The 21,714-nt window shown below is 38.7% G+C and overlaps 1 protein-coding gene across 2 annotated transcripts in view; it reads right to left on the reverse strand.

The window, feature by feature from the left end:
* Positions 1-9,893: 9,893 nt before the first annotated feature.
* The window catches only part of LOC127568400 (zinc finger protein GLIS3-like), a 282,009-nt gene continuing 270,188 nt past the window's right edge, over positions 9,894-21,714 (reverse strand). Inside the window, exons 9-10 of one of the 2 annotated variants that reach the window (XM_052012083.1) lie at positions 19,215-19,385; positions 9,894-11,506 (exon numbers count right to left, since the gene is read on the reverse strand). In XM_052012083.1, the coding sequence (XP_051868043.1) occupies positions 11,370-11,506; positions 19,215-19,385 (308 nt within the window). In that variant the 3' untranslated portion in view covers positions 9,894-11,369. The remainder of the gene's footprint in view (positions 11,507-19,214; positions 19,386-21,714) is intronic. The other variant, XM_052012084.1, reaches the window with a different exon arrangement.

The following is a 21,714-nucleotide window of genomic DNA, read 5'->3' on the forward strand; positions in this document are numbered from 1 at the left end:
GAAGTTGGAGATAAATGGACACTCAACAGCTGTGGCAGGGTTTGCACGCTATCACCTCCAAGGCAAAATCAAATAGTGTAAATGGCAATGACGCATCACTCTGAATTTAATGCTGTTAACTTGTTCGTCCTTGTCTTGTCATCTGCTGTGCTGCAAAAGCTAATTTTCATGACATTTATACCCGTTGCCTATGACAACAATAAACTTGAACTAATTTTATTTGTTTGATTGCTTGCAAATGGAAATTGAGATTTGCAATTGGCAATGACTTGAGGATATACAACTGGACCCAATCACATGTAATAAAGTACTTCCAGTCTAGTAAACTAAAGATTGCAGAAAAGCAAGAGTTTCAATATAACATGAGTTTGATAATAATTTAAGAGAATAAGTATAAAAACTATTTTAGAACCTCAATCTTACACTGCAATTGGAATAAATTACAATTTAGCTATAAGATGCAGACACAAATCCATTGTAGAACTTTATTTGGATGTCAATAATGCATATACAGGCAGAATGACAAATGGGATTATTAGCCTTATTGGTGACCTTCAGGATAAATTAATACTGGTAGAATGGTTAATAGATGGGGAAATAACACTACAGTTATGTGCCTGTTATCTAGTTACAGACTGCAGGGGTAAATTTTCTTTAACTTTCCTACATTTACACATAACTTCTATAATATGGCTGGTAGTTGTGTATCGAATTGTACAATTCATGTCAGATGTTGCATTTATCTTTAAGTACAGTATACATCTCCTGCATTTATGGTGTTTTATATTTTTGAATACAAATTGAAATACAATATTGCTCCTTGCACCCCTCATTGCACAAGAATGCAAAGTTATTCTTCCTAGGATTTCAAAACTGCAACTCTGCACTCTTAAATCTTAAAAAGTACAATACACTTAAAACAAATCTTGAATGCACCTTGTTATTAATTGCATTAAATTAAAACAGGAAATACAAGAAGTACTTAGCAAATTAGGTAGCATCTGAAGAGAGAAACATATTTAACATTTCAGGTCAATGACCTTATGAAGGAAAGAGTTAAATGTTTCTCTCGCCACAGATGCCCCCCAACCTGAGTAATTCCAGCAATTTTCAATTTTATTTCAGATCCACAGCATCTGCAGTTTCTATTTTCTTTTTTGATTAATTCTATGAAGTCAGTTTGTCTCTATTGATAACTTTTGCTTCTCCAAGACTAAGTTGTTGGTCCAAGTCCATTTAAAATTTTTTTTAAATGTTACAAAATAGGCTGCTACTCCAAAGTAGGACAGGAAGAATAATATGCTATGTGCTGTATCATATCGATATTGCAAAATCTATTGTGACAACTGCAGCAGCAGGGAAGAATGTTAAATATCCTATGGCATCATTCAGGGAGTACCATTATTTTCTGGTTTTCTAGGCAACATTTGTTCTTCAATTAATCCTTCACTGCCATCTTTTTTCTGAGATAAGGCTATCCTCTTTTGAAAATAATTTAAACTTTCATTCATTTTACTTTACTAATGCTACAGATAGCTTTCAAAATGCACTTTAGACTACTGACCAGTGACATTTGATTACAAGATTGGTGATGAAGGTTATCTAATAGATGATGGAATATTTTAATGGGCCAGATGCATCTGGCAAAGGCCTATTGCCTGCAACTGCCATCTCTGATCACCCCACATCTGAACTTAACTGATCCAGATGTAGGAGGCCAACCTTTCTTTGCCAAAGTTTCCAATACTCAAGAGATGAGGCTTGAGCAGCAGTGATGGCTCCAAAGTTGTACCGAAGGAGACCTGTCCAGAAAGCCTCTGATACCTGGGAAAGCCCAAGGGCCAGCTTTGCTGACAGTCAAGGATGTCAGGGTTCTTTAAATTTCAATGTTTTCAACTGCTTAACAACGCAAATATTTAAAAGGAAAAATAAAGCTAAAATATGTACAACTAAACTAAAATACTTAAAAAGAAACCTACCTTTCCCCCATGGTTTTACAGATCTTGCATCAGATCTAAGCTGATCCAAGAGTTGATTCACCATTGTAAGTTCTGGGGAATCTGGAAAAGGTTAAGCTCCATGATTAGACTACTTAAGAAGTCAAGGAGCAGAGCATCCTGACAGATATGGTGCCCACTTCTATATACAAGTGAGTCAGAACTTCTATTTGACTGCATATGCATGCAAGCCTTAGACTTGCTGGTATTTACCAGAAAATTCAGGGCCATTGAATTAATTTGACTTTGCATATGCATGTTATTATTACTCATTTTGATGCAGAGCAGTTTATGGAGACTGTAAGCTGACTCATCCCTTGGCTGATGTTTTCCTAATATTCAAAAATAACCAATTTTGATAAACACTAATGCAATCCAAAAAAGACTGCTGAACCAAACAAAAATAAACAATTCATCCCTTAGAGATGCATCCTCATGAAACAATTCTTACTGCAATTACGACACCTGGAATATTATGTGTGGATACACTTGCAACAGAAGTACAACAGAGGTTCATCAGATTCCTGTTCTGCTAGGGTTTTAGTTACTCATTAGGCAGCATATTCCAGGCACCTACCATTCTTTGTGTAAAAGAAAAACTTGCCGCACAAATCTCCCCCCAACCCCCTTATCTTAAACCTATGCCTTCTAGCATTTAACATTTCCATATGGGAAAAAGGCTATGACTATCTACCCTATCAATGCCTCTCATAATTTTACATACTTCCATCAGGTTCCCCCCTCAGCCTCCAAAGCTCCAGAAAAAACAATCCAAGCTTGTCCAACCTCTCTGTATAGCTAATACTCTCTAATCCAGGTAACATCCTGGTGAACCTTTTCTGCACCCCCTCCAAAGCTTCCACATCCTTCCCACAGTGTGGCGACCAGAACTGCACACAACATTCAAAATGTGGCTTAATCAAACTTTTATAAAGTTGCAACATGACTTCCCAACTTTTATACTCAAAGCCCTGACCAACAAAGGCAATCATGCCGCACACCTTCTTTAACAACTTAACCACGTGTTGCCACTTTTAGAAAGCTATGCATGCACTCCAACATCCATCTGTACATCAGTGCTCCTAAGGTTCCTGCCATTTACTGTATACTTGCATTTAACCTCCCAAAATGCAAGATCTCACACTTGTCCATATTAAACTCCATCTGCTATTTCTCCAGCTAAGTTTTCAACTAATCTATATCTTGCTGTATCTTTTGACAGCCTTCCTTGTTATCCATAACTCCACCAATTATGTCATCTGCAAATTTACTGATCAGACCACTTATATTTTCATCCAGATCATTTATATTACAAACAACAGCAGTCCCAGCACTTATCCTTGCAGAACATCGTGAACACAGACATCCAGTCAGAAAAACACCTCTTTACCACTACCCTCCGTCTTCTACGACTATGCCAATTTTGGATCTAATTTACCAACTCAATGTGGATTCCATGTGACTAAATATTCTGGACCAGTCTATCATGAAGGACCTTGACAAATGCTTAACTGAGGTCCCTGTAGACAACATCCACTGCTCTACTCTCTTCAATTATCTTCGCAACTTCCTCAAAAAATTCAGTCAAATTTGTGAGGTAGGAGATCCCCTCACAAAGTCATGCTGATTATCCTGATAAGTCCATACTTTTCCAAATGCCAGTAAATCCTGTCCCCAAGAATCTTCTCCAATAATCTCCCTACCACTGATGCAAGGCGCACCAACCTATAATTTCCTGGTGTGTCCCTAGAACATAGAACATTTATCCTTGAGTATTCCCACCCTCTCCCTACTTACTCTCTTTTTTTAAAAATGTAAGTAAAAAATGCCTTGGGATTCTCCTGAATCCTACTTGCCAAATGCATTTCATGTCCCCTTTTGGCTCTCCTAATTCCTTGCTTAAATTCTTTCCAGCTTTCGTTATATTCCTCAAAGACCCTGTTCAATTTCAGCTTCCTAAAACGTACCTAAGCTTCCCTTTTCTTTTTGACTAAATTTACAACTTCTCTGATCATCCAAGGTTCCTTACCTTACCATCTTTGTCCTTCCTCCTTACTGGAACATGGCAGTCCTGAACTCTGGTCAGGTGGTCTTTAAATGACTCCCACATGTCTGGTGTGGACTTACCCAATAACAGCTACTCCCAATTTACTCTCCCAAGCTCCTGTCTAATAATACTGTAATTTGCCCTACCCCAACTTAATACTTGCCCCCTTGGTCCAGAATTGTCATTATTCATAACTACCATAAAATTTAAGGAGTTATGATCACTATTTCCAACATGCTCTCCCATTGAAACATCAATCACCTGGTCAGGCTTGTTTCCCAATACAAGGTCCAGTAAAGCCCTTCCTCTAGTTGGACTATCTACATACTGTTTCAAGAAACCTTCTTGGATGCACCTAACAAATTCTGGCCCATATAAGCCTCTTGCACTAAGGAAGTCTCAGTCAATACTTGGGAAGTTAAAATCACCCACTACAACAACCCTGTTGCCTTTTTAAAGAAACAAACAACATTGGCTATTCTTCAGTCTTCTGGCACCTCATTCGTGGCTAAGATCTCTGTCAAGGTCTCAAGAATCTCCCTCCTTGTTTTTGCTCAGTATCATGGGATAGATGATGGGATCTATCCACCCTAACATCTTTCAAGACACCCTATACCTCCATCTAAATATTGACATGCCCTAAATATCAACATACCTCTCCCTAAACTCACCATCATCCAGAAATGTAGAAAATTCTTACAGGGCTAGATTCAGGAATCATGTTTCGTTAATCTGGGATTTCTAGAACTTGGGGTCACGGTCTCAAAATAAGGGATCAGCCATTAAGGACCAAGACGAGGAAAAAAATTCTCTTCACCCAGAAGGTATTGGATCTTTGGAATTCTCTACCGTGAACGATAATGGAGGCTCAATCACCGTGTTATGGATAATCATCAATAGATTTTTGCTTTTACTGTATCAGGGAGCATCAGGTTAGGGAGGTGACACTGAGGTTAAACAAAAAACAGACATAACCTTACTCAACAGCAGAATGGGCACAAAGGATTGATTGGCCTGGTCCTACTATTCCTTATGTTCTTTTGCAATTTGGGCTGAGCATTTACAAATAACTCATGGATAAAGTATTCAAATATTACACAAAACAAAATTCATTGCTTGGTTACCAACACAAAAATTACAAAATCAAGTCACAGAATTGTAGAAAGGTTGCAGCAAGGGAAGGAGACACTTTGGCCATTGACACTAAAGTCAGTCATGCTCTTCCTGATCCTTTGACCTCTCCCCATAGCTCAGCTCCCCTCCCCTTTTCAAATACTTGTCCAGTTCTCTTTTACTTGGCTAAATACTGAAGAAAAAGCAAAGCAATTTGTGATTCCAAAAGACATCAGCAGATTCCCAAAGGCACTCAGAATTCTGTGTAAAAGACTTATTGTATTTTCTTATTGTTGGCTTGCACTTAGACAAAATAAAAAGGACATCCTCTAAAGATTGCTGGTAAATTATTGCCATCGTTTCATATATTTTTTTCTCAACTTTCTGAGAATTAAACTCCATCATTAGTTGGAGGGCGATTGTCAAGTTTGGGCAGGACCAAACTATAACATGTTTAAACTTAGAAAAAATTAGGAGTGGTACTGTTGATCCTTCGCTTAAATTTGAGGAAGTTTGGAATCCATTTATTCAATATTTCCATACGATATGAACAGACCTTTTTTGAATCCCCTTCAATAACCTTTGAATATAGAGAAGCGGAGCTGACGACATAAGGATTTTTTTTAATCGAAGAAATATCAGTCCAGTTTTTTTTTCTTTGAAGTTTTTGGTTTGCTTTTGTTTAATATTATATATTTTTTTGATTTGGGGGTTTTCTCTTCATATAATTAAATTTCTTTTCAATTTTTTCCCATCATGTACACTTCGCAAGGGTGCGGAAGGTCTAAATCAGAGGTTTTCAACCTGTGGTCCGTGGCGGGTAGCCAGGGGGTCCGCGAGCAAGCCAAGAAAAAAATGGAAAAGCGACCTGTTACAAAGACGTAGCTTACTTGCTTGCTCCAGTTTTCCACTATTCAGAAAATCAGCCATATCTTTTCTATCTGTTATAGGCGACAATCTTAGAGACTTAGACGGTGTTCCCTTCTGGTAAGCTGCCGCTTAATATTCAATTTGTGTAGTCAGAGTAGTCAGTAGTGTTCACTACTCACTACTATTCTGTTGTGCACAGTAGTGTTAGCGAGACTGAGTGACGTTGTTGGTGTGCCTTAATAATATTGCTTACTTACCGTGCATTTACGCCACAGTGACGTCACTTTTAAATGAAAAGTGCGCAAGTGTGTAAATTTTAGATTAGTTTTGATAATTTTGTTTATCAGTAATAGTAATTAAACTGTCCAGCGTGTATTGCTGAGTATGGAGAAATTTCTGAAGAGAAAAGCTGACCAGAAACCAGAAGATTCTCATGACGAAGGGGATAAGGGTGACCGAAAGAGAAAACAACACAAGTACGATCCAGAATATATTTCATATGGGTTCATCGCAGTGGGGACAAATGCGGACCAACCTCTCTGTGTTGTGTGTTTACAAACACTGTCCAACAATGCAATGAGACCAGTGAAATTGAAGCACCATTTAACAACAATGCATCCAGATATTGCCAGTAAGCTGAAGGAATATTTTGAGCGGCAAAAGGAGCTGTACCTCAAGCAGAAAGGCAAAATGATAGCCTGCTCCACTGTAAATGAGAAGGCTCTTCGCTCATCATATTTGGTAGCATTACAAACAGCACGTTCCAGAAAGCCTCACACAATTGCAGAAGAGCTTATACTGCCTGCAGCAGTAGATATGTGTGAAGTTGTACTGGGAAAAGAATCCAGTCAAAAACTGAAAGCCATTCCACTGTCTGATAACACAGTAAGCAGAAGAATTGGCGATATGGCGGAAGATATACAGAGCCAGCTGATAGCACGTCTTCAGCAAGTCAGATTTGCAATTCAGCTCGATGAAAGTACTGATGTTGCCAGTGCTGCGCAGTTGTTGGTTTATGTTCGATATTGGTGGGAAGGAGAGGCTTTGGAAGACTTTTTGCTTTGCAAGGTGCTCCCAGGGCGTACAACCGGTGAAGAACTTTTCCGTGTGCTTGACACTTTTTTTGTACAATCGGTATTACCGTGGACACAGTGTATTGGAGTACGCACGGATGGTGCTGCCGCAATGACGGGACGGAAGTCGGGTCTAGTCGCACGAGTGAAAGAAGTAGCTCCACATGTAGCAGCAACCCACTGCATGATTCACCGTGTGGCTTTGGCTGCAAATAATATGGATGAAAATCTTGCAGATGTGTTTTCCACGTGCATTAAAATAGTTAACTTTATCAAAGTCAGGCCGCTCAATCATCGTTTGTTTGAAAACATATGCCATGAAATGGAAGCCAAGCATAAGCATTTGTTGCTACGTACAGAAGTCAGATGGCTGTCACGAGGCCGCGTTGTGCAGCATGTATATGAATTGCGAGATGAACTGCTCATTTTTCTAAATGAGCATAACAGATCATTGGCACAGTTCTTGACAGATGAGATGTGGGTTGCCAGATTAGCTTATCTTGCAGATATTTTCAACATTTTGAACAGCTTAAATCTTTCATTGCAAGGACCTGGCTCAAATGTTCTGAAAACGAATGACAAAAATCAATGCCTTCCAGAAAAAACTCCGTATCTGGTAGGGAAGATGTGAGCAAGGCGTCTATGATACGTTTCCGTTGCTGGCTGACTTTCTGACAGTGAACAAGACTAAGACAGAGGCCATTGCGAGCACCGTGTTGAACCATATTCAACAGCTGTCACATTATTTCCATGAGTATTTTGGCGACGATGACACGAGCACGTTTGATTGGATTCGAAATCCGTTTGAATGCATGCTTACTGATTTAACTTGACGCGAACAAGAAGAAACTGGCTGAACTGTCATCTGACAGGACTTTGCACTTGCAGTTCAACCGGATGTCACTGTTGTCGTTCTGGACAGCATGTTCCCAGGAGTATCCACGGCTGTCCGGCAAAGCCATCGATGTTCTGTTATCATTTGCAACCACTTACTTGTGCGAAATAGCATTTTCTGCATTCACTGCCATGAAAACCAAATACAGATCAAGACTGAATATTGAGGATGACATACGCGTATGTTTGTCGCACATACCACCATGTTTGGACAAACACTGCAGTGCAAAACAGGCACAATCTTCACATTGAACTGAACACTGAAAGACACCACTGGTAATTATCAGTGATTGAAATAGTCACTATTTCAATAGGGCCTTGGTAATTATCAGTGATTGAAATAGTCACTATTTCAATAGGGCCTATGTGCAGTAATTTAAGTGTTGTATGCAGAAATATTATCGATTGTTTGATTTTGTGAGCTTTGGGGGTCCACCATCTAACAAGGACATGTTCTGGGGGGCCGCAGCATGAAAAAGGTTGAAAACCACTGGTCTAGATTATATATTTTACTCCTTGTGAGTATAAATATTAACTGTGATTATTATCTCGATCTCTTTGTATCTTATCTATAATTTTTAATATTATGCACTTCAATTTGAATTAATTTGAAATTCAATAAAAAGATTGAAAAAGAGTTTGGGCAGGACCCTTCTTGCCCCCGTAGGGCCGCATCGCCCAGCTGCGAATCTCAAACCATGCATCTTGAAGTATTCGCCACATTATGTGGGAAACGTACCTGAAATATCGCCCAAAATATTCAATTTTGCATCTGATTTCAATGCACATACCTTTGTATTATTCAGTTTTCAAGGCTGTCCACACAGATTAATGTGAGTTGTCTTGTGCAAGGTGCACCACGAGGGCAGCCGGGCTGGAGGTGATTACTCATTAGGCATTAGAAATTAGCACTTTTTTTTCTCAACTGTTAGCCAAGTCCAAACAAGTCCTGCACAACTGATTGTTAGCTTGTATATTGTTAAAGTGTGGATGTGGTTACGAGGGCGTTGACTCCAAGTATATGCCGTCAAGAAACCATCCCTTATCTTTGCACTGGCGCTAGTGTGAGAGCAGTGTTCACTGGTGCAGGGAGGCCTCCATCTTCCCAGTGCGTTTCTTTCCCCTGGACACAGAATCTTCTCAGTCAGAGCGACTACACTTCTTTCAAAAGCTTAACCCGGTTTCGAGAAAGGAATTAATTTACTTTGACATTGTCCCCTTTCAGTTCTTGCATTAGCTTCTCCACCTGTGCACCTAGAACGTGATTTGAAGCCCATGAGACAGTCAGTTGCTGGACACCGCCAGCGCACCGGTCATCGACTGGCGCGCCACTGTCCAACGAATGTTCTCGTCAGACGCCCCCCGCCCCTCCGATACCTATTACCGCGCCTGCGTGGCAGGACGCCGCCGTCCCCGTGTGCAGCCGCGGCGGTTGGTGTCGCGTTCCCTGTGCTCGAGGCGGGCAGGTCGCGAGGTAGATTGGCAGCTGCAGGTTGGCTCGACCGTTGCAGCGCTCGCCACACGCTAAATGGCGTGTAGCGATCAGACTAAATTGTACCCAGTTCAGTCTCCCTCACTCACATACACATACGCACCACTCGGGAGTTAAAGGAAAATTAGCATCAATCGGAAATAGTTTGGGAACAAAACATAACATTTTGTGTGTAAGTGTAAGGGGTATAATAACAGACAGCAGAATGCATGTGTGGTCCGTTGGGCTTCTTGCATATGGAACATTGAAACCTCAGCCCACAATAGTATCTGTTGTTATTTTGCACATATCCTTGGGCAAAATAAGTTTACAAAGTTTATTTTCTGCAGTATTTACCAACATCTTTGCATTTCTGTAAAGTTTTAAGCAACAGCTCAATCTTTTAAAGTAGAAGTCAACAAATGTATCTCCATTAATAACGCGTTTTTAATAATCCATTCAAAAGTTATATAAATTGTAAAATGTCATACGAATACTCAAATTGTTACACACACTATGTACATTATGTTGATGTGAATATTTTGTACAAAAAGAGTGAACTTGAAAACCTTAAAGACACTGGGATTTTTTTTTAAAAGTAACATTCTTTACAAATTTATACCCATGCTATTTTACATTTGACCTTAGCCAGAAAAAAGTGATTAACAAGTTACAAAATCGGCTGCTCTCTTTGCACATCTGGATGCCTGAAGCATTGGTATCAAAAGTGCAATGGCAACAACACATTTCATGTTTGTTGTCTAAAATAACACAGCAAATATTGGAAATCTGAAATGAAGTCTTAAGAAATGCTCAGCAAGCCAGACATTGCGAAAAAGAAAGACACCAAAAATATTTTAATTTATGTAGCACCTTTAATGCAGCAAAACATCTCAATGAGCTTCCTAGAATCATAGGAAAGGGTAATCAAGCCAAAGAAGGCAAGACTGAGGTATAACTAAAATCTTGATTAAACAGATAGGTTTTAAGAATGGCTTAAGTATACATAAAGATGCTGAGGGATTTGGGAAATTATGTGATTCTTTATCAGTATGACACACTTTAAAATATTGTCATCTTTGAGATTCTGGTTGACAAGCTGTAGATTTCCAGCTTTTTTCAAGTTTACCTTTAAAACAATTACATATAAGCAAATTAAAGACTTGGTAACAAATTCTGGATGTATTTGTCACTGTAGATGACAAGATTCAGTAAGGGTGTTTGTGTTGATCTCAGGCCAATATTTAGTAGTGAAGATGTGAGGATAGATGTGTATTTGGATGTGTTTCATTATAGTTGGGGGAGTTGAAAGTATTAAACATGCCCTCAAGGTGGATGGATGCATAGTATCAACAGTAATGCATGGCCTTTGGAAGGATGTTAAGCATGATAGAGCAAGTTATTTACTGTTTTTTCATATTTGTTTAAAAGTTTTTAACATTGCATTAGATCCTTGTTCATTAGGTTAGCACACACTTGCAATGTGCCACACATCATATAATATGCAATTGTGTTACTTTTTGGAACAATAACACTGACAGTTTTACAGGGGATCCTAATCATAGGTCAAAAGTGTTTGGTTGTTTCCAGTCAGTTGCTAATAAACAGAAAGAAATTTACAGTAATGATGAAGCTTAAACTCACAATGATAGCTGTGCTGATTTTGTTAATATACACAGTGATAGGCTCATGAGGACTGTGTAAATGTTCTAATATCCACCTATAATCATTTCACTTTGGATGATCAGCATTTGGAGTTGGATAGAAGTCTATGGCTGTTGAAATGTAATAAGATACTTTGACTAATCCAATATCATTGCTTAAGTCTTTGAATGTAACTTGAGCAGAGGCATGCCGGGCAGTTGATAGTCCAATCAGAATGATCCAGCTGAAAGATATTGGTTTCAGGTCTCTGTATAAACAGAGGACAGCTGATTCAGACAACGGTCAACAGTGCTGATCTGGAAAAGTCCATTGTCTTCTGGTTCATTATGAAGTGTTTCTCCGAATGTGCCTTGAGATTCTGGCACAATATCAAACCCTATGGACAGAATTCCACAGGTATACTATTAATAGCAGTAATTTTGCAAACATTCACTCTCAGTACAAAACCTGAACAGATTAGTGTGCAGATTAGAGATAAAGTAGTAGGATTAATATAACAACCATTGCTTTGGTCTAATAAGGCTTAACCTGATAAAGTTGGCACTGAAATGCAGTACTTGGAAGTATCTCAAGTGGCAATGGGCTTTGAATCATTCTTTCTACCCCATTCTTGTTTTGTACTGCTGAAGGTTCAGAATGTTTATAGGGGGAGCTTTTAAATAAAGACTGAACTCCCACGGTAGTGTCTGAACAGTGGTAAATTTTTCTGTATGCACTGCATGTGACAAAATAGTATTTACATTATTTTTATATATGCACACAGAGGAAATCTTGTTCCCTTATGCTATCCCAACTCAGAAAAGAAAGTCCTACCACAATGAAGTAACGTTTCCATTTTTGTATTCATTCCACTCTCTACTGGAAACTCATTTACTTTCTTATTAGGACTGGCTTTGTACTTATGACACAAGACCATTAAGGAACCAGATTGGGACTTGCCAAAGCCATTTCCTTTATATCAGGAACATGTTTAATAATTTCAGACAGGAATTTTTGAACATAGTTTCTAAATTTGAAAGGACTGAGTTTCCAAATAATTTGTACTTTAATAATATTGCATGATATATATGTAATGTTGTTATTTTTTAGGATAAGATAGTAGATATTAGGTTTTCTTAATTATAATCAGAGTTGAATCTAAATTTTAAAATTCAATAGTTATCATTATCTTGCTATTATTAAAGACCTCAAAGTACATGATCCAGATTTTGACAATGTTTTCTGCAAAGAAACCAAATTAAACAAAGCAAAACTAAAAGTACCCAATAACTACAAATATAATTTTGTCCAGTTCAGACAATGATATACTAAATTTTAAAAAGTAGTGCTTAATTAAACTTGGCAGGGCATAAATTTACTGCATTTAATAGGTAGAGTAGTTCATTTCACTGGACATTTCAATTTAGAGATAATCTATCTTGGCATGGTTAAAGCTGCATAATTACAATCTCTGTGATTAGAATCAGGCCTGTAAGTAACTGACAAAAACATCTAAATGGATTCTGTTTATTTCTAACTACACTCAAGAAAGAAAGCAAATACACCTTATCAATGTTATATCATCAAGATTAAGTACTGTTTGAGAAAATTAACCCAATGCACAAACAGAATACATTTGAAAGAAAACCAATATTAACATATCTGTTCCGTCTAAATTTGGTTGCTAGGTTTAAGAAGCAAGCTTTTGCTTGTACATATGATCAGTTATTGGTGTTTTCAGTCATTTGCCTTCGACCTTCTTAAGTTTTTGAGGGGGAGAGATAGCCAAGGTGTTGTTGCTGCTTATGAAAATTGAAGTTAGTTCCTATCAATAGCCACAGGAAAAGCAGGCATGCAAGCTGTTTCTTTTGCTTCATAACGTGAGAAGTGGAACCCACTAGTAGTGTTGTTAACACCTCCACCAATTTTTTTTATATTGCAGGATCTGAGTGTCTCTGGTGAGTTCAATCTACATTGTCCTTGATTTGAATATTCAAGTTGCCCAACATTCAACATTAAGTTTAAATATTAATATTGAATATGAATATTCAATATTGAGTTGCTCTTGAATTGAATATCTTAATTTAGTCATTTCAGAGGGTAGTTCAGAGTTTGCTGCATTGTCATGGTTGGGGAGTCATGCTTCCAAGAACAATCTTGTAAGGGTGATAGATTTCTTTCCTCGTAGTACACCACTGAACTAAAGTGGTGTTTACCTCTTGACAACTTTCACGGAAAACTCTCAACTGTGCTACAATAGAACATAGAACATAGAGCAGTACAGCACAATACAGGCCCTTTGGCCCACAATGTTGTGCCGACCTTTAAACCTCACTTAAGACTATCTAACCCCTTCCTCCCACATATCCCTCTATTTTAAATTCCTCCATATGCTTATCTAGTAATCGCTTGAATTTGACCAATGTACCCGCCTCCACCACCGCCCCAGGCAGCGCATTCCATGCCCCAACCACTCTCTGAGTAATAAACCTTCCTCTGATATCTCCCTTGAACTTCCCATCCATTACTTTAAAGCCATGCCCTCTTGTATTGAGCATTGGTGTCCTGGGAAAGAGGCGCTGGCTGTCCACTCTATCTATTCCTCTTAATATTTTGTACCCCTCTATCATGTCTCCTCTCATCCTCCTTCTCTCCAAAGAGTAAAACCCTAGCTCCCTTAGTCTCTCCTCATAATGCATACTCTCTAAACCAGGCAGCATTCTGGTAAATCTCCTCTGCACCCTTTCCAATGCTTCCACATACTTCCTATAATGAGGCGACCAGAACTGGACACAGTACTCTAAGTGTGGTCTAACCAGAGTTTTGTAGAGCTGCATCATTACCTTGTGGCTCTTAAACTCAATCCCTTGACTTATGAAAGCTAACATCCCATAAGCTTTCTTAACTACTCTATCCACCTGTGAGGCAACTTTCAGGGATCTGTGGATATGGACTCCCAGATCCCTCTGCTCCTCCACACTACCCAGAATCCTGCCATTAACTTTGTACTCTGCCTTGGAGTTTGTCCTTCCAAAGTGTACCACCTCACACCTCTCCAGATTGAACTCCATCTGCCACTTCTCAGCCCAGCTCTGCATCCTATCAATGTTTTAGGAAAGTAAATAACGCCATGAGGCTGAAAGGATTTTTAAACCTAAATGTGGTAGTTAATATGTATACCTCAGAGTTCAAAGGGAGCTGCAATATTTTATGGAACAGAGACTAGAACTGTAGGTGAATTCTCACTTTGCATGAACTACCTCAACCTTTATCTGAACAATATACACATAATTACAATGAGATCAGCAGACAGACCAAAACCTTTATTATTGTATTTTGGTTAACTGCATAAATCATGTGACGGCCATGTGATTTTTACTTTGGAAAGGAGTAACAGACATTGTCAACCTGTGACTTAGGTTATAAACACGGAGCAGGTATATTAAACAGTAAATAGTTAAGTTAACCAGATAAACAGCAAACAGTAAATTTGTAAGCAAAGTCATTCCCAAATATTTTAAGCAAGCTGGTTATTTTATACAGTTCAATAAATATTTTTTTCTGCTAATCAATTTAAAAGTCAGGCCTCCACACAGTTTTAATCAGCAAATTGAAGTTGCCAAACCACCATCACCTATAGATCTTAACAGAGCAAACAGCTGTTTGTAGCTACATGCTGTCTCCATGAGATATTTGCACTTTAGAGAAATATTTGTAAAACAATACATTGTTGTTAATTTTCCTGCAGTCTGAAAAGGAAAACTTAGGCAGCAATGGAAAAATTTTCTAAATTCCCAAACGGATTTTGCAGTCCTACAGTGGAGCACATAGTTGTGGCATTTCCTTACAGCTTGCAATGAGAAATCTGCTCAAACAACTTGCAGAGGTTAGACATGGTGCCATGGTGCAGGAACAGTAAATCATTCATTTAGCTAATTGACAAACATATTTTTTCGTTTATTTAAATTTTTTTCTTGACATCAAGCTTTTTTAAGTCATTTATGTGTTTTTGAATTTTTTATATAATTTTTTGAATAGTTTGAATATTTTTGTTGTAGTTTTTGGATAAATGATCATGGCTTAGTCAGCTGAAAGTTTTCCCAGATTCCTTTCATGTCATAGAATTTATATGTAGAAGGTCCTGCTCCCTGCTGTCCTTGGAGCTAGGTTCTTCTAAGAAATTGATCACGTAATCCACAGGTTTAGAGTGAGTGCCTCATCACTGACCACAACCTCAATGCCACTGGTTTTACTATCCAGTACAATTCACTATCAAAATGTTGAGCATTAATGCACTCATTATTAGCAGAGGGGAGTCTAATTGCAAATCTTACTGCACTTCCTCACAATGTAGAGAAATACCATTCATATTTCTTGCATTAAAGGTCAACATAAAAATGGACTTGAACCACAGACAGACCCTGATTGTAGCCTCTTATGGCGGTTCCCTACGAACTGTATTTTCTCTTCCCAGTACCTCGATGATTCTGTTGGGCCGATGCACTAATTTAAGGTACACACAGATAAGAAATGTCATTTGGCGCATCTTAAATCATCTATCCAAAACAATTCTCTGCATTCCTGCACCTAACACAAGAAAATAGGAGTAGGCCACCAGGTCCTACAAGCCTGCCCTGCCATTCATATGATCATGGCTGATCTATGCTGGCCTCAACTCCTCTGCTGTGCCAGTTCCCTGTAACCCTCAATTCCTTGATCTTTCAAATATTTATCTATCTCCACCTTAATTATCGTCTAATAATCTGGCCTCCACCATCCTCTGGGACAGAGAATTCCAGAGATTCATTCCCCTCTGAGAAGAAATGTCCATGCATCTCAATTTTAAATGTCCGGCCTCTTATTTTGTAACTACATTCCTTGTTCATGACTCTCCCACTACAGATCCTCCCTGGGTTACAAATGCCTGACTTACAGACATACCATAAATATGAATGAGCATTTGGGAGACCAACGGGATGGATGGGGATGGACTTGGCAGCTGCTACGGGTGCAACAGTTGGGGGGCTGGGCTGAGCTGAGCAGATCTGGGAGTGCTGAGCAGACTCACTGGGTCAGTGAGGCCGGCTGGTGGCTGCTTTTTCCAGGCCTGCTCAATCTCCCGTCACAGCTGTTTCTGTGATCCATTCCCACACACAGTCTTCATTTCTGACTTATAAACAGTTTGGGTTATGAACGGTTCTCAGAAATGGAACCCGATTGTAACCCGGGGACTGCCTGTAGTGGAAATATTTCAACATCTACCCTCTCAACTTCCCTGAGGATCTTATATATTCTTGCATCATGTCTAACCTTCTGTAAATTGTTTGAGCAGATCTTCTAAAGTCCAAGGAATGCACACCCAAATTGTCTTGATAGGACAACCCACTCATCTCCAGAATTTGCCTGGTGAATCTGCTTTGGACTGCCTCCAATGCTACTATATCTTTTTTTTAGGTAAGGGAACCAAAACTGTGCACAGTATTCCAAGTGGGCCTCACCAACAGTGGTGAGTAACTTCATATTAAATTATTTCATGGTTTTCACTTCATTATTCTGCCAATCAGATAATTCTATATGATTCACAGCATCTACTTACTCTCTGTTGATGCAGCTCCTGACAGTAGTCCTGAAGTTGCCTCTATTTAATTTCAACTTGATCTATTTCTTACTATTTTCCATTTTATAAACGCCTACAAGATCACCCCTTAAGCACTTCCTTCTCAGAAAAACTATTCTAAAACTGGGATACTGACATCAAAGATGAGCAATGTGTCTGTTCTGCAATACCTCCAGTTAGAAACTCTCTCTTGTTTTTCAGTAAATAGAATAAGATACAGTCTGATAAAGACATTGTTGAGTTCAATCACAACATCTAATATATACTCCAATAGTTGTCGTAGAGAATAGGAGCAGGAGTATGCTTATTGACCCTAATCACTGGCTCCGCCATTCGGTATGCTAATGGCCGAACCTCTATCTTAATGTCATATTCCTGCTCTGTCCCAATACCTCTTGATGCCTTTTGTGTCTAGAAATCTATGTACCTTCTTAAGTACATTCAACACCTTGCTTTCCACCAACTTCTGTGGTAGGGAATTCCATCAGTTCACAATCTGCTAAGCAAAGAAATGTCTCCTCATCTCAGTCCTAAATGTTTTGCCCCATATCCTGAAATTGTTTTCCATCATTCTAACGCTGAACCAGTGAAACATCCTCCTCATATATATTTGTCTAGTCCTGTTAGGATTTTATATGCTTCAGTGAGAATCCCTCAGATTCTTCTAAACTGTAGGAATAAAGGCCCAGCCAATCCAAGCTCCCCTCATACAACTGTTCTGCCATCCCAGGAATCAGTCTGGTAATCTTGGCTGCATCCATTATGTGGCAGGTCTCTCCTTTCTTAGGAAAGGAAACCAAAACTGACCTACATTTGTCTGTTCAATACTTTTTTTTCTTTACATACTTGCAGAAATTTTTACAGTCGACATTTATGTTCTTGCAAGTTTACTCTCATACTCTATTTCTCCTCTCTTAATTAGTCTTGGTCCTTTTTTGATGAATTCTAAAGTTTTTCCTTTATTTTGCTCTGGAAAGGAACATAAAACTATTGCGGTTCTTATCATTCATTGCTTAAATACTAGTCATTGCCACTTAACTGTCAAGCATTTCAATGAAACTTCTCAATCTATCATAGCCAACGCTCACTTCTCCTACTTTCATAGTTTTCTTTGTTTAAAATGTGTACCCTAGTTTCAGATCAAACTACTTCACTTTGCACCTTAATGAAGAATTCTATCTTGTTATGGTCACTCTTTCCTAAAGGACCCTGCACAAGAAAATTATTAATTAGCCCCTTCTCATTGTACTATCCCCAACTTAGGATAGCCAGGCTCCTCAACATGCTGGTCTCCCTCCAGAATTCATGCTCCACAGTTCTATTGCTAATACGTTTTGGCCAATCTATATTACCCATAATTACTGCAGTGTACTTCTTACATGCATTTCCATAGAGATGACTCCCACCACTGTTTTCTGCCCCTTGATACTTCATAGTTCCATCAAAACTTATTCTAAATCTTAATTTCCTGAGTCAATATCTTTTCTCACTATTGCTCAGTTTTCAGCTTTCATTAAAAAGCCACCCACCTTCTTTCTCCTTTTGCTTGTCCTTTCTAAAGATAAAATATCCTTGGATATTCAGTTCCCAGCCTTGGTTACCATATAACCATGTCTCTCCTGTGACAATTACAGTGTGTCCACTTACATTTATTTGCACTGTTGATTTGACAACCTTATTAAAAATGCTTGCACATCCAGCATGTTTAGATTTGTCTTTTTTTAACATTTTTAGACATCTTAACATTTTTTGTTCTTTGGCCCTTTGTCTTGTGACTAATTTTTGTTATCCTGGATTTTATTTGTTAGTGGCCTCTTTTGTTTGTACTGTCTTCCCGATACTACTTTGGTTATCCTTATCCCATTCATTGTTCCGCAATGCTTTCTTGTTTTTTCTTAAACATTCTAGATTACTCTTAACTGGGACCCCCAGAATATCTTTTAATATCCTTGCAATGTTTATTAGTTGATGCCCTGTGGTCACTGGACATACTCTAGTAAGCTTCCAGGTTTCTTTCAACCTCATTCTTGGAAAACTAATCCATGGTTTTGCCATTTTCCTTTGAATGTGCATTTTCTGAATTATTTGGGCAGAAGGTACAAACCAAACCTGTCACTAACACTTAAATACCCTTTTAACAGCATGAAAAACGCAAGTCACTGCCAATTAGTCTCTGTAGCCTGCAAAAGTGTTCAAGGTAAGATATCTTGCAATCTAGTTTTAACCCAACAAAATGTCTAACTGAAAGTAGCTGCTAGATTGACAAAAACAATAAATAACTCAGCAGGTATCACAAAATGCTTCATGAAATGATTTCTTGTATGGGAGACTATGATGTCTTTTTTTTAGTACTCTGCGGAAGTGGTAATATTACTTAGTATACACTTATGCAAAATCAAAATCACATTGATTCAATCGTGTAGAAGAAAAACAAACAAATAATACATTAAAATGAACAACATGCATGAAAATCTGTCCCACATTTTACCTGATAGACTTGCATGTGCAATGCGTGAATGGTAACCATTATGCCGAGCTGGACTAGGGCAGTGTGAATCATCTACTGAAAGAGAATTGTGAATTGTAGTTTGCTCCATTGTTCTAAATGAGTCGCTATACTGGAAAGTGTGCTGCATGGTATGAAAGCTTCCTTGGTAACCTGAAAACAAACAACAGTTGTCACACTGTGGTCAAATCCTGTGATTATTTCATAAAAAAACAACTCCTGTGCAGATGAAATCTAAACTGAAAATATTTTTTGTTATATGACAAATCATGAGTGAAAGAGAATAACAATATTAAAATGGGGTAGAACTGGTGAAAGGAGTATGTAACGGAAACATATGCAGAATCTCTATTCCTGTTTTCTCTTCCCACTCATGCACCATCATCTCTTGGGTCCCTTAACAGTCTATTCCTGACCCCTCCTGTTTCCCATCTTCATACTATCCTAAAATGGAGACACAAGACACCATACATGCTGTAGTCTGGAACAGAAAAAAAAACAAACCGCTGGGGGAACTCATGGGTTAAGCAGCATCTGTGGAAGCAAAGAGATAGTTGATGTTTTGGATCAAGACCTTGCATCAGGACTGAGGGAGTGGAGATAGCTTGTATAAAGAGCTGAGAGAGGGGGGTGTGACAGGGACTGGCAGGTGATAGGTGGAACCAAGTGAGAAGGGGGATGATGGGCAGATGGAGCCAGGTGATGGGTGTGGGGGTGGGTGGAGTTGGGAGACAGCAGCTGGTGGATGATGGGTAGAGACGGATAAGGAGAAAGAAAAAAAGGGGGTGGATGGAGTCAGGTAGGGGAGGGGGAGGTAGAGACAGAGGCTGGAAGGTGATAAGTGGGGACACGAGTGCAGAATCTGATAAGTAAGGAACACAATGTGGAACCAGGTAAGAGAGGAATGAAGGGCAGATGGAACTACTTAGGGGGCAGGAATAGGAGACTCAGTGAATAGTTTTAAAGAACCAGACCCTGACATGTGCTTCTGATCTCATTTCCTCTCAAAACTATGGCTACCTACTTCCAGCTTCATAAATTGACCATCTCTGCTCCAGGTGGAAGAAATTTCTGTTTATCCTGTGCTGTGTGTTAGACAATTCAAATTGGATACCTAATAGTTATCAACAAATATGAAATGATATCTCTGAAAATGTCAACAGCTCTGAAGAAAAAAATAAAATAATATATATAAACATGGGACCACACAACAGACATACTTATGAATAGTGCACTTTGTATGGAACAGTTTGATACACACATGCACACATAACACAGACCACAGTGGCAGTACTGTTGGGACCACAATCATTTGTTTGATAGCAAAATAATGAAGTCTTTGAATAGTCACTTGTAATTTAAAATTATCATCCCACATGTTTGGAGAGATTTTGTAATTTATTTTAATCTTTTCCATGTTATTGGACTTTACTTTTAAATTAATTCTTTACATACCAATAGTTCCATTTGCTAGACAGCCAGTGGATAATTAGTGGTTGATTAGCTGAAAATTCCTTCAACGTTTCAACGAACAATGTTTGAGTCTTGAATGCAACCCCATAATTTAGTGGCACACAAGGAAATACCATCAGTAATTAAACTGAACAAAAAATGAACATAGAGACCCAACTCGTCTTTCTTTTTCTCCACCCCAAACATCCTTAAATAGTGTCAAAGAAACCACTTCTAACTATTGGTATTTTGTTTTATAATCAGCCGGTAACTCATTTCCTCTGGTGGTATTAAAATGAACACTCATTTTAATACTCATTCATCTCGAGAAACTGTTCACTGATTTTGAACTAAAACTAAGAGAATGGGAGGAGAGAATTATTCTTATCCTTCTAACCATTATAATTTTATTTTAGCTTGAATGTGAAGGTATTAACTTTTGATGGGCTTCATGCATGCCATGCTACCCACTGGTAAATTGCAAGGCTGGTCAGATTATTCAACTATTGGGAATACTACCCATCCAGGCTCACCTTATGCCTGCAAGCAGCACAATCACCGAGATCAAGCATAGCCAACCCTGGATGTACCAAAAGCAATGGTACTTTCATTGCAACATCATACTCCTTGACTGTTATTGTGAGTGGTCAAAGTTTTCTCTCTGGTTCTACACCTAACAACCTTATTTTCCTCATTCACCTGTAGATACTACCTTCTCGTACAATGTCACAGGCATTAACAACATCTAGACCTCATTAAGGTTATCACTGTTAATGTGTGATAGAGAGTGACAGCAGGCTTTTTGATTGAGGGCCATAACTCAGCAAGGTGATCCTATCCTGATTTTCTTTGATAAAGGGCTGCAATTCTGGTTGATCTTTCTCAAGTCAAATGGTCAAAACTAATTGTCGCACTGCCACTGCCAAAATAACTGAACACAATTTGGGGATTCAGTTTAGAACCTTCTTTGCCTTTCTGGCTTGGCCTGGAATTTGTGATGAAAACAGTGCTCAGTCATATTGCAGTTCTC

The sequence above is a fragment of the Pristis pectinata genome, chromosome 3 (assembly GCF_009764475.1).
Source record: "Pristis pectinata isolate sPriPec2 chromosome 3, sPriPec2.1.pri, whole genome shotgun sequence".
Lineage (NCBI taxonomy): Eukaryota > Metazoa > Chordata > Chondrichthyes > Rhinopristiformes > Pristidae > Pristis > Pristis pectinata.